General features: G+C 38.1%; 1 protein-coding gene across 12 annotated transcripts in view; it reads left to right on the top strand.

Moving 5' to 3' along the window:
• Positions 1–14,176, top strand: part of NF1 (neurofibromin 1) — a 274,270-nt gene that overhangs the window by 244,830 nt on the left and 15,264 nt on the right. For 10 of the 12 annotated variants that reach the window (XM_072779382.1, XM_072779383.1, XM_072779388.1 and 7 more), the window contains 10 exons: positions 2,826–2,952; positions 4,600–4,731; positions 5,706–5,841; positions 7,410–7,567; positions 9,840–9,962; positions 10,354–10,484; positions 10,666–10,766; positions 12,057–12,199; positions 12,568–12,614; positions 13,873–14,089. In XM_072779382.1, the coding sequence (XP_072635483.1) occupies positions 2,826–2,952; positions 4,600–4,731; positions 5,706–5,841; positions 7,410–7,567; positions 9,840–9,962; positions 10,354–10,484; positions 10,666–10,766; positions 12,057–12,199; positions 12,568–12,614; positions 13,873–14,089 (1,315 nt within the window). The remainder of the gene's footprint in view (positions 1–2,825; positions 2,953–4,599; positions 4,732–5,705; positions 5,842–7,409; positions 7,568–9,839; positions 9,963–10,353; positions 10,485–10,665; positions 10,767–12,056; positions 12,200–12,567; positions 12,615–13,872; positions 14,090–14,176) is intronic. The other 2 variants (XM_072779390.1, XM_072779394.1) reach the window with 2 other exon arrangements.

Genomic DNA, 14,176 nt, shown 5'->3' on the forward strand with positions numbered 1-14,176 from the left:
GAATGAGAGCCTTGCTGGATAAAGTATTCTTGGTTGCATGTTCTTCTCATTTAGGACCCTGAATATATCCTGCCAGCCCTTTCTGGTCTGCCAGGTCTTTGTGGAGAGGTCTGCTGTTACCCTAATACTCCTCCCCATAAAAGTCAGGGATTTCTTGTCTCTTGCTGCTTTAAGAATCTTCTTTTTATCTTTGGAATTTGCAAGCTTCACTATTAAATGTCGAGGTGTTGAATGGTTTTTATTGATTTTAGGGGGGATCTCTCTATTACCTGGATCTGAATGCCTGTTTTCCTTCCCAGATTAGGAAAGTTTTCAGCTAGAATTTGTTCAAATACATATTCTGGCCCTCTGTCCCTTTTGGCGCCCTCGGGAACACCAATTAAACGTAGGTTTTTCTTCCTCAGGCTGTCGTTTATTTCCCTTAATCTATCTTCATGGTCTTTTAATTGTTTGCCTCTTTTTTCCTCAGTTTCCCTCTTTGCCATCAACTTGTCTTCTGTGTCACTCACTCGTTCTTCCACCTCATTAACCCTCGTCATTAGGACTTCTAGTTTGGATTGCATCTCATTCAATTGATTTTTAATTTCTGCCTGATTAGCTCTAAATTCTGCAGTCATGAAGTCTCTTGAGTCCTTTATGCCTTTTTCTAGAGCCACCAGTAGCTGTATAAATAGTGCTTCTGAATTGGCTTTCTGACATTGAATTGTAATCCAGATTTTATAACTCTGTGGGAGAGAGGACTGTTTCTGATTCTTTCTTTTGAGGTGAGGTTTTCCTTCTAGTCATTTTGCTCAGTATAGAGTGGCCAAAACCAAATTGTATTGGGAAAACGAGAAAAAGAGAGGAGAGAAAGAAGGAAAGAAAAGAGAAAGAAAAAAAAAAAAGGAAGAAAAAAAGAAAAAGAGAAAGAAAAAGAAAGAAAGGGGAAAAAAGGGCGGGAGAAGGAAACAAATCAAAAAGCAAAACAAAACAAAACAAAAAACCACTGCAGAGTATCTTCTGATTCTGTGTACTTTAAGTCCCTTGACTTCCCCTGGAACTTGTCCGTCTAGCTGGTCTTCTGGGGGAGGGGCCTGTTGTGCTGATTTTCAGGTGTTAGCACTTGGGGGAGCTGCTCTGCCCCCTGCCTGGTGCAGGGCTCAGTGGGGGTTGTTTACCCCGTGAGGCCCCAGGAGGAACAACCGCAATGGCGGGGCCAGCTCTGGAGCCCTGGATTCAGCTCCTGCAGTAGCTCCGGAGCTCTCTGTCTACAGTGCCTGGAGGCTCCGGGGTGGGGCCGCTGATCTGCTCAGCTCCGGGCAGGAGCGTCCTTGCGGTCCTGGGCCCTCCCGGCCTCTGCCTGTCCCGGGGGGAAGCCGGATCCTGGGCTGTGTCCGGGCGCCCTGTGCCCCCGGCCTGCGCTGTTGGATTCGCGCTCCCGGTGGCGCAGCCGCTTCCGCGGAGCCGCCGCCCGAGCCCCCCGAGCTGCTCCCGGATCAGCGCAGCCCCTCCGCACGAAGCCTCTTCCTCCGCCCGAGCCCCTCCGAGCTGCTCCGGCCGCGCATCCCCATCCGCGGAGCCGCCGCCCGAGCCCCTCCGAGCTGCTCCGGGTCCCGCGGGGCGTGCTGCAGCCCTTAGGGAGATGGGCGCACTCTCCTGGGGGGGCAGTTGCTCTGTTACTGTCCCAGGGACCCCGAGGGCATCCCTGCCCTCCTGGGTCCTGCTCCAACTCCCTGCGAGCCCCTTTCCGTTAGGGAAGGTTGGTGCAGCTCCTGCGTCTCCGGGACGGGGCTCTCCTGTCCTGGGGATACTCGCCCCGGCCTCAGCCCGGCTCCTCGCGGGGCCCCTCCCCCTTGGAGGTCTTTTGTTTCTTTATTTCTTTTTTCCCGTCTTCCTACCTTGACAGAAGCGCGAACTCTTCTCACTATAGCATTCCAGGTGTTCTCTCTTTAATTCTCAGGCCGAATTCATAGATTTTCAGGATAATTTGAAGGTTTTCTAGGTAATTTGGTGGGGACTGGTGATTTGGAGACCCTACTCTTCCGCCATCCTGCCCCTCCTGCCCGCCCAGTGACTTTAAAGCAGGTATTCATCTTCAGTGACTTTAAGGCAGATATTCCTGGAGCCACACTTTAGAAACACTGTTAAAGTCTTAATTATCTTAGGCAAGTGGGCATGGCATTTTTAAGTTTTAGTTTCCTTGTTCTCCCACAGTAGAATGTAAAATCCACTTGGGTGAGTAGATTTTATCTATTTAAGTTCACTGATTTATTTGTAGGGCCTATTTGCAGGGCCTAGAACCATGCCTGGCACATCAAAAACACATAATAAGTACTTGATAAGTAAAAGAATGAGTGAATAAATCTGTAAAATGGTGCTAATATTGACTACAATAGAATTGCTTTAAGATTCCAGTACAGTAATGCATCTAACATTATACTGTGGCACTCAGTAAATATGAACTCTTTGTTTTCTCAAATTTTCAGTCACCATACACAAAATGCCCACTACCATTCAATATATGGGTCTTATTTAAAACAACAGTAATTACAATTTTTAAAAAGTCACCAGGATTTAAATTGATAGTCATTTATTTTGCATCATAAATCAAAGCTATTTCGTCTTCTATCATCTTATTATTTATATATGCTTGATTGTCTCACTAATTTATAGTATCTTAAATGTTCTATGGTTTTCTATAGTCACCTGAAAATAGTTTCTCTCAACTTGAATGGATTACTTATCTTGTCATAGCTATTGAACACAATAAAAAAACCCAGTAAGTGATCCTTTAAGGAAAGTTCTTGTGTGAACACTATCAACCATATTCTGATTATCTTTAATAGAGTCCAGAGGAAGTATTTATGGCAATCCGGAATCCTCTGGAATGGCACTGCAAACAAATGGATCATTTTGTTGGACTCAATTTCAACTCTAACTTTAACTTCGCACTGGTTGGACACCTCTTAAAAGGTAGAGGCCTCAGAATATTTTTTATGAAATGATATCAAGAAGCCAGAAGTAACTAAAATAATTTGTTATTTGAAATAATTTGGCTCATATGTCTTTATTTATTTGTTTGTTATAAAGATTATTTGAGAGGGAGCATGTGAGGGGAGAGGGTAAGCAGGGAGGGGCAGAGCAAGAGAGAATCTCAGTCAGACTCTTCACTGAGCATGGAACCGGATACAGGGCTCGATCCCACGACCCTGAGATCATGACCCCAGCCAAAACCAAGAATTGGATGCTCAACCAACTCAGCTATCAAGGCGCCCCTCATATGTCTTACTTTAAATACCGATACATGTTTTATTGAGCTATGCTTTGTTCAGTATATTTTTTAATAGAGCCTAATTTATGCATCAAATACAGATTTCCTTTAAAAGGCAAAAGATTTGATTCTTGAAATAATCATAAGTAGTGGACTTTCTAACTTAGTTAACACTAAGTATTTTTGATTATTTGAAATAAGGCAGACTGTAAATCAATAAATGTTACTTTGAGTAATTTATGTTCTCTTAGAGATTTGATCACAGATTTTCTTCAAATTGTTTCTAATGTATTGCTGATCAGTCACATTGTTATATACCATACCATCTCATCTTTCTGGTCCCCCACCCCAAATTTCTGAGTTACTGATAGCAGTGGTCTCCAGCTAGTCCTCAGAGCCAGCTCATTCAGTGCCTATCCTGGCTTTACTCCCCACTGCTGACTTCGCTATGTGTTAGCTTTGGCTTCTTAACATGGAACAGTCTTGGCCAGAGACTACACAATTAATAGGAACAGCACAGGGTGGTAAGTCAGAGGCAAAGGCAATACGAAGGAAGGCTTGGGATGAGGAGCTGGTGTAAACCAGCTTTGGCCACAATTAGAGACTTAAGCTCTATCTTGAGTCTGCAGTTTTGTAAATCAATTTAAATGATTCTTAGGCTTGAGGGATCATGGAGGTTCCCTCCAGTTTTTACCTAACATATGTACATACACCTACTACTGTGAATGTGAACATTTGATTTCATTACCTTATGAAATTTCTGCAAAAAATTAATAATTTTAATCTCTAAAGTGAACATCAGTTGCTCAAAAGATACCAAAAAGATACTGCAGAATGCCAAAAAGAAGGATTGCACTAGGCTGATAAAGCGCTTGCTTATTCTCTCCTTTTAAAGGTACCAGATATTTTCAGTGCACAAATTCCCGTCTTTAAATGGAATAGCACTAATAGTATCTTAAGGTGATCTCCAGTACCTAAATTTTTATTTTATTTTATTTTATTTTATTTTATTTTATTTTATTTTATTTTATTTTATTATTATTATTATTATTTTACCTAGTTTTTTTTAATTGCCTGCACTGCTTTAGGGATTGGAATATCTGAAACCACATCCATCTTTCCTTATTTTCTTCTCCCTGAGGTGCCTTAGAGTTCTTCTACAGGTTTGGTACTTAATCTTTTATGTAACTAACTATTCACGTACATATGTTTTACCTTCCCAGATGGCTATTTTCAGAAGGCAGGAGGTATCCCTTATGTTTCCTTTCCTTGCAGAGTTGCTAGTCAATAAGAACTCAAGAAATACTTGTTGAAAGAGTGGATTAACTTCTTGTTTTTATTCTTTGTAGGGTACAGGCATCCTTCACCTGCCATTGTGGCAAGAACAGTCAGAATTTTGCATACACTACTAACTCTGGTGAACAAACATAGAAACTGTGACAAATTTGAGGTGAACACACAGAGCGTGGCTTATTTAGCAGGTAAAAACACAAAGTAGACCAAATTAATCTTACTGCATATATACCTAAGGACTGCCAAGATGATACAGAAACCCATTGGTCCTTCAGCTAGTTGCTTGGTGGGGTAAAGAGTTCACCGGCTAGTCCTGTGGTGGTGGTTAAAATTTTGAAAGTTTTGCCAAAACCTTTTTCCTTATAGAAGAATTTGCACTAATGTCTCAATGTGTTCCCTTTGCCATCTTTGGTTCAAGGCACTGCATGGTTCCCTGTTGTCTTTCGTAAAATCTGAAAGCTTCAGCCTAGCACCTGGGCCCTTCAGCAGCTCTTGAGTCTGACGTCTTTTCCTAAATTTCATAAGCCCCATTTTTATTACCTCTCCAGATGGATGGGCTGGTTTAAGCTCATCTACTTGCCATGTCCTGGAATTGCCCTTTTGCCTCTTTAATATGCATTGCTGATGCCATTTGCTTTACCTAGAATGTCCATTCCCACCATCCCATTAAACCTTCCTATTTGCTCTTACCCGGTTTGTGTTTCTCACTCACCAACAATTAGCACTTACGTATAATACTTCTTGAATGTAGTTGTTCAGTGGAGAGTGCTGATTCCCAGTTTGCAGATTTTAGTTTGTGGCAATTTTTTTTGTTTGAATCATTTGACTTTGGGCAAATCATCTAACATCTCAGATTGGACCTTATAGGATCTGTCCTGCCTACTTTTGTGTTTGTTGAGACCAAATGTGCATTAAAGCACTTGACAAATATAAGGTTCTTATTAAATCTCTGTATATTTTATGTTTACATCGTCTTCCAAAACAGACCATAAACTCTTAAGGTAAGAAAGTCTGTCCTAAGTGGTTTATACCCTTCACACTCTTGGGCTCTTTATCTGCATATCTAAGAGCTATTATCCTCTTCAGGAGGCTGTAAGAAATATATCTTGTTTTAAGTCACACTTGTATTTTGTTAAATAACCTTCCTTCTTTTTCCTTTTAGCCTTACTCACAGTGTCTGAGGAGGTTCGAAGTCGCTGTAGCCTAAAACATAGAAAATCTCTTCTTCTTACTGATATTTCAATGGAAAATGTTCCTATGGATACGTATCCCATCCATCATGGCGACCCTAGCTATAGGTCAGTGGCCTTCTCCTATGATTATGTAATTATAATCAGGTTTCTGTTTTCCATGCTAGGAGGCAAGCAGCAAGAGTAATCCAGAGGTAATATATAGAGGAAAAGATAATCTAGGAAGAATATATAAATCAAAACCCCTTTTATAAATGTACAGTGTTCTATGTGGATTAGTAGGACAGTTCCTCTAAGCTAATCATGCTCACGTTAACATTAGTTTGCCTAATTTAAGCACAAACCAGTTGGGTAATGAAAGGAGATGATCTTGAAATCACTGGATTGCAAGAAAGGGCCTAGGAAAAACTACCATGGAATATGAACAACATCACATGCTTGATGATGGAAAGCTAAGCTGTGCACGTTTGCACAAAGATACACATGCCACCACATTTATTTCATTTACTTTTTTTTAAATTTAAATTCAGTTAGCCAGCGTATAGTACATCATTAGTTTTAGATATAGTGCTCAATAATTCATCAGTTGCATGTAACACCCAGTGCTTTTATCACATCATGTGCCCTCCTTAAATGCCTATCACCCAGTTACCCCATCTCTCCCTCACCTGTTGCATTTACTTTTATTACACTAAGTTATTTAAAAGTTTTCTAGAGTACAGATTTAGATGATAAGATAATTACATTATGTCCACTGCTATATGTAGTTTTGAGTAGTATATTTTTCACTACAACACAGAGAAATTACATGAGAATAGCATTATTTTGGAGACTTCCTATTAAACAAAAGTAAATTTTCGGTCACATATCATTCAATTTAGCAATGTCGGGGATCCCTGGGTGGCGCAGCGGTTTAGCGTCTGCCTTTGGCTCAAGGCGCGATCCTGGAGACCCGGGATCGAATCCCACGTCGGGCTCCCGGTGCATGGATCCTGCTTCTCCCTCTGCCTATGTCTCTGCCACTCTCTCTCTCTCTCTCTGTGACTATCATAAATAAATAAAAATTAAAAAAAAAAAAAACAACTTAGCAATGTCCCACTTTTTGATTAAAAAGCCCTCCACAACTTCCCACTGAGATTTTAACAAAGTATGCAGAAGTTTTCCAGGTTTACTTGGTTTTCAGTAGTCTTATTCTTCAGTTATTCCTTTGATTATATTTCTTTGAGATATGCCTTTCTTATAGGAAAAGGAAAAAATGAGTTTGCTTGTGTTCCCTTGTCAAAAGTATAGTTGATTTTCTTGGTTTAGCCAAGAATATACTTGTCTGCTTAGACTTAGTTTTGCTGGTTAAAAAAATCAGTGCAGTACAGTTCTGTGCATTGGTGAATGCCTACTGTGGACAAGACATCATAGGAAGAAAGTAGGTGCTAAGGAGAAAAGTGCTAAAAGAGAATAGTGCTAATTTTTAAGAAGGTTTCCCGAATGAATGAAAGAAGGAAGGGAAGATATTTCTTGGATAACACTAAGAGTTCATACCCTGAAGCCTTTTCAAATGCAGTTTTAAAATTAAGTGATTACTGCCATTGGGAAATAGGACAACCAACTGAGAGGGGCGTACAGTGGTTGTCTTTGTTACCATGTTACTTACTTCTTCTCAATTGTTTTAAATCTCTCAGGACGCTAAAGGAGAACCAGCCGTGGTCATCTCCCAAAGGTTCTGAAGGGTACCTTGCAGCCTCCTATCCAGCCGTGGGCCAGACCAGTCCCCGAGCCAGGAAATCCATGAGTTTGGACATGGGGCAGCCTTCTCAGGCCAATACGAAGAAGTTGCTGGGTTAGTTTATCTAAATCATATAGAATTTTTTATACTTATTTTTTTAATGGTCAGATACTTTCTTTCTTGGAAGATTATTTGAAGCTGTTCAAAATTATCAAAATTCCCATTTTGATATAACAAAATTGTTGATAGTTCAGTTAAGCCATCTCAGTTAAGACAGAGGAATAAGAATGGGATCTTAAAACAGTTTTGTTTTTGTTTTTGTTTTTCTGATTCTTAGACTAAATACTGTGGTTGTCCTTGTTTTGTTCTGCCTTGGCCAAGCAACAGGGAAATGAGAATAGGAGAGATATTAGCTACTCACAAGATAGGAGGCATCTTGTTCCACTCAGATGCAGGACTTTAACGATGTATTTTCTCAAAAGTATCATCTGAGAGCAGTCTACATCAATATGTTATGAAGCTATAATAATACTGTTTGCCATCTTTTCTTTAGAAAGACAACTAAGATTTTTTATTACTGTATTTTTTTATTTCTATAAGATATGATTCTTGAAAGTTAAGATTGCTCAGTTACATCAACATTTGTCAATAAGTACACCTAAAATTCTGTGAGACCCTTTCCCTTTATAAAAACTGAAAGAAAATGAGAGAGATCACTGATCCCACCTCACTACAGAGGAAGTGGAAAGGTGCTCTTATATAACTTCGGCTGAAGTTTTCATTGTTTTTAGAGTACACCAAGATCCATATGTCAGTAACCAGCACTATGAATGGCTCAGTGGGTTTCAGTTATCCCTACAAGCATATTTTTAAGTATCTTTAGGTATTGGGAAAATGTTTCTGTTGGTAAGGAAAGCAATGAGCAATGAAGTGTGAAATAAATAACCTGCCAGTGAGCCATGAAAGAAATTGAAACCATGAATGTTAATCACTGTTATTAGTCACATAGGGTTGCTACCTTTAGTTTGAGTTTCTTTCTGTTTATGCTTTGTCACAAAAATAGTCTTCCAGGAGTTTCCTGGTTACTTTGTGTTTGGTAGTTCTGGATTATCATGCCAAGGAAGTTGTAAATGAAAAGCCAGCTTCAGAGAAAATGTACTATTGAGTTCGTTCAGCTCATGTGCTAGATAAAAAGTTATAGTCTCTGCCCTGAAGAGCTCATAGTTTGGTGGCTAAGACTTAAAATCAGCTGATCACAACAGCATCCCCAGGTGCCATTAAAATAACATATCTTGCCAAGGAGAAACTGGGGACCTGGGAAATTAGGAAAGGCTGCAGAGAGGAGCTAATATTTGAACTGGGTCTTGAAGATTTAATACATGCTTGTCTGACAGACAAGCTAAGGAAGGCAAGCATGAGTAAAGAAAAGTAAGGAAAAGCACCTGTAGGAAACCAGGCTAGCAAAGAGTTGGAACTAAACTGTGGCAGACTTTGTTGAGAGATTGAGCCACATTTCCAGCAGGGATCTTTAAGTAGAGAAGGAACATTACCAAATTTCGTTTTTAGGCAAGTTTTTCTGGCTCCAGCATGGAGGAAGAAATGTTTGGGAAGGGGATCAGGTAATAGATGGATAGAGCATCCGAACAAGAGATGATGTGGACCTCCACTAAGGCGGGAGCAATGGGAGAATGGAGAAGAGGAATTAGGTTTAGGGTGATATGTGAAGTAGAGTGGACAAGATTTAGTGCAAGTCCCAATAATCCATTTTCAGTACTTTAAATAGAGAAAAGGATTTCACATAGTGCAATACATGCTAGAGGGACTCAAAGCCAAGTGGAGATGGTACTGTACTACTTGCCATTTTTGAAGCATCTCCCAGTAGATGTATTATTTAGTACTTTTAGGTATGCAGATATTGTTTTCAAAGATTGCAGAATTAAAATCAAACTTTGATCTTGCCTACATTTGGAAAGTTTTCATATGTTAATGACTAATTCTTGCCATGAGCAGAATTTCTTAAATTGAAAAAAGGCTGTTCAGATTTAATTGATTTTTGCTACTGAACAGTGCATACCCCTATATTCATCATCAAATATTGTACTTGTTGGTGGAGCTTGGTTTACCTCCAGTGTAGTGGATGTAATCTCAGTTTAATTTGGACCAATAAGATACATCGTGTCCTGAGATGCAAAGCCATGGGGCCAAATTTCTTGACAAGATGGAGATCAAAGGAGAGAAACTCTGCCCCAGGGATATATTTGAGCTTTCTTTGGGTCCTTAAGTGAAAACTTAAACACTTGATGTCCAAACATTTTCTTTTTAGTATAATCCTATTCACAGACATTGTGGTTAATGAACTGCCATATTCTGTAACTTTTGTTTATAGGAACAAGGAAAAGTTTTGATCACTTGATATCAGACACAAAGGCTCCTAAAAGGCAAGAAATGGAATCAGGGATCACAACACCCCCCAAAATGAGGAGAGTAGCAGAAACTGATTATGAAATGGGTGAGAAACAGAGTTAATAATTGATCTAGATCATTGAAAATAAGATGGGAGAGCCATATTTGCTTTCCAGCCATTTCTTAGAATCTTTAGGATGAAATGTAGATGCATTTGCGCTTTTTCAGAAGATAAGCTATACAGTCCTTAAAATGAAAGTTATCCTGAAACCTGTATAAAAAGTAATCATATATATAAATACACAGCATTTTGAACAGCCAGCCAGAACTTTTGTATAGGTGACTATTAATTCTGTATGATGTTTATCTTGCTGTTAAGTGCCTACTAAAAAGATATTGAATTTTAGAAGTAACATTAAAATATGTTAGGTGAAGTGGTATCTAGTGTGTATGTTCTGTTAATACAGCTGATCACGTTAATCCATATATTATTGCAGAAACTCAGAGGATTTCCTCATCACAGCAACACCCACATTTACGCAAAGTTTCAGTGTCTGAATCAAATGTTCTCTTGGATGAAGAAGTACTTACTGATCCGAAGATCCAAGCACTTCTTCTTACTGTTCTGGTAAAGTTTTTGCCTTTTTTTTTTTCCTTTTGCTCTCAAGTTTTTTTATTCCAGTCTACTCTTAGGAGGCCCTTAAATATCAAAAACATGAAAGAAAGATTGTCTTATGCTTCTCACCAGAACATACAACACTTCAGCCACAAAGTAAAATGTGTTTTGTTGACTTTTTTGCCTTTGGCAGGCTACACTGGTAAAATACACCACAGATGAGTTTGATCAGCGAATTCTTTATGAATACTTAGCAGAAGCCAGTGTTGTTTTCCCCAAGGTTTTTCCTGTTGTGTAAGTATCTCTTGTGTTTAACTTCTGTACCTGTCTTGGAAGTCATATGTCTCATAAAAATTTAGGAAAAGTATCATTCAATAATGTTCACTGGTTGTGGAGAGGGGAATGTGAGACTGTATGATAGAGGTTTAGCTTAGAGAGTTTAGTAGGGGCTAAGACTAAGTTTTGGCCTATTAGGGAAAACATTTTTTTATCTTGTTAATTTTCTTAAGTGGTCCTTCGTGATGAGCATTGTTCATTTCCTCACTTAAAAGCAAACCATTAGATGCTCTATGTACCTGTTTGGTTTCTTTTTTGGTAGAGCTTTTGTATTTATCCACAGCTGAGTGAAAACAAAATTAACCCTCTATATAGGAGATGAATGAATTTTACTTTCTCTTAAGAATTAAGGTTGTATTAGCCTCAAAGTATTCAAATCTCAGTAACCTAAAGAAACTTGGGAAATCCTATTCCTGATCCAGGCCTTATTTTTGTTTAATCTCATTTTAGAATTTGGGAATCTCATATAGTTGGCTCTGGATTATTTCTATTAATGGAGTGCAGCCAAGTTAGACATAGTTAATTTCCTCTTAATTTTGAATTAGATCAGATATTCTACCGCTCCACATTAATATTGCTTTCCTTAATCAATCTGATTCAGCATTTATTAAACATTGATTGTTATTAAATTTAGTTTTAACTCCCTTGGTACATACCAACAGTCAGCAGAAAGAAATAGTTCTAAAACATATCAAGTGACAGAAACCAACCTTGTCTTGAGCAGTAACCATACATAAATATGGTTATGTGACAATACTAGTTTGTTGTTTTTGCCGTATTTTTGTAATGATTAAAAGCAACAAAAAAGAGGTACCTAGGTGGCTCAGTTGGTTAAGCATTGGGCTCTTGATTTCAGCTCAGGTCATGATCTCAGGGTTGTGAGATCAAGCCCTGTGCTCAGTGTGGAATCTGCTTGTCCCTCTCTCTCTCTGCTCCTCCCCTGTGCATTCATATTATCTCTCTCTGTCTGTCTCTCAATAAATAAATAAATAAAATCTTTTAAAAGCAAGTAAATAAAAATTTGAAAATAAAAAAATATAAGAGCAACAACAAAGGACAGACCAAAAAAGTGTATTTTGTTTATTTATATATTTATTTATACAAAATTTAGAAAAGCATCAGATGGTAAAAAATATTCCTTTCCCTTCATTTTTATCACATTGTTCTGGGTGTTATATAATGTTTTCCAGTGTATATTTTTTATTGAATTTTCCTTTAAAATGTTCCTGTGTTTACTTTTTTTTTTAGGCACAATTTGTTGGACTCTAAGATCAACACCTTGTTGTCATTGTGCCAAGATCCAAATTTGTTAAATCCAATCCATGGAATCGTGCAGAGTGTGGTATACCATGAAGAATCCCCACCTCAGTACCAAACATCTTATCTGCAAAGTAAATAAATGTCTCTGGAGGAGGATGGTTAATAAACTTGCTGCCATGTGCACTGTTACAGAATGCACTAAATAAGAAATTCTTTATAAGGGATAGGCTTGTTCATACTTCTCTCTCCATATACCATTTTGTACTCTTCTCATTGTATGTTCAATGAGTAACCAGTTTACAGCTTCTTAAGATTAAAATATGGTTTTATACTGAGTGTGTTTTAAGTGAGTTTTAGCCTACTCTGACATTCATTCTGAAAAAAATGTTCTCATTGTGTACACAGGCTTTAAATGTCATCAACTATATAACATTTCATTTCTGTTAGGGATTAGAAGAGTGTCATGCTTATTATAAGAGTACCATTTGGTTTGTTGCAGGTTTTGGTTTTAATGGCTTATGGCGGTTTGCAGGACCCTTTTCAAAGGTAAGAAAATCTGTTTTTCTCCATTGACAAAACTAAAGTTTTTATTCATATTAGTGTGCCTGCTTAAAGAACATAGTATGCTGAAAACCAGAATGATGATAACATGATAATAACATGATAAACACATGTTATTTTTATAAAATGTTTTCCACCACAAGATTCTAAGAGGCAGCACCTTTAATAGGTTTATATGTTAGTTTTTACAAAAAACAACTCAGTTCAATTTATGCTTGACTTTTCAGAAGGTTGTGAAAGAAACCTCTGTAAGTTTTCTGCTTTTGGTCACTTGGGTGTTTGTTGATCATAATGCATACACTTAAGTATCTTGTAATTAGGAAGGAGTGTGACCTAGGGTTTAAACCTACCTCATGACCCAAATATAATGTTATATGTCAATTAAATCTCAAGCTGTTTTTTAATTACATAATGAAAAAAAATTTCTTCATGAAAACATTTTTCCTTCCAACCTATTGGATTAGATTCATTCTTTCCTGAATATATCTTTATTTGTTCCTGTTCATTTTTTTATTTGATTGGCATTAATTGATATAGTATTAAATGTGTTTTTAATTATTCTCTCTATATATGGTCCCTCCAGATGGGTTGAGATTCCTTGAAGGCAGGACTTCTGTTTCTTCCCTGGACAGTTCCTAGTGCAGTGTTCTAGACTCAGGGGTGCTAAATCAAGCTGAATTATCTAAATCTTATTCTAGTTTTAAGAATCAGATATTTCGTTTTTTATTTTGTTCAGTTATTACTGAATATCTCTTGATATGCAAAAGCTGTCATTTAAAAAATGGGCCTGAATTCCTAGAAATAATATATCCTGCAGGTCTGTTTGTAGTTTGATTGCCAGTAACCCTCTGCCCTTCACAGTGTTCAGTTAGTGGAGTATCTGAATGGCGGCTGGCATGATGATCCTCTGCTCATTTTCTTTGTTTTGAAAAATTGATTAGACATCATTGCTGATGGTTTTACTGTCTCAGGATTAATTCAGTCTTTGCCTCTGCATGGCTTTCAATAATTGTAGGTTCATCTGGAAGCTGTAGGTGTAAGCTGAAGAGTTCCCAGTTGTAAATCCCATGGTAGTCTAGAAATAGTATGCCACCCCCTTTCTTTAATGCTCTCTAGTATAAAAGAAGAAAATTAGTAAATTAAGCCCAAAACAAAAATTGAGTTAATCTTTTTTGGCTTCAAAGGGGATTTATAGAAAAAAAAAAAGAATGGAGCTAAAATAATTTCCTATTTTCCATTACAGCAAACACAAATCCCAGACTATGCTGAGCTTATTGTTAAGTTTCTTGATGCCTTGATTGACACGTATTTGCCTGGAATTGATGAAGAAACCAGTGAGGAGTCCCTCCTGACACCCACTTCTCCTTATCCTCCTGCAGTGCAGAGCCAGCTTAGTATTACTGCTAATCTTAACCTTTCTAATTCCATGACCTCACTTGCAACTTCCCAGCATTCCCCAGGTTAGTAAATGTAATCTTTATATAAATTTGAGCAATAATATTAATATACCAACATCAGGAATTCCCTTGTTATCAGGTTATAGTAGA

This window comes from Canis lupus, chromosome 16 (genome assembly GCF_048164855.1).
Source record: "Canis lupus baileyi chromosome 16, mCanLup2.hap1, whole genome shotgun sequence".
Classification (NCBI taxonomy): domain Eukaryota; kingdom Metazoa; phylum Chordata; class Mammalia; order Carnivora; family Canidae; genus Canis; species Canis lupus.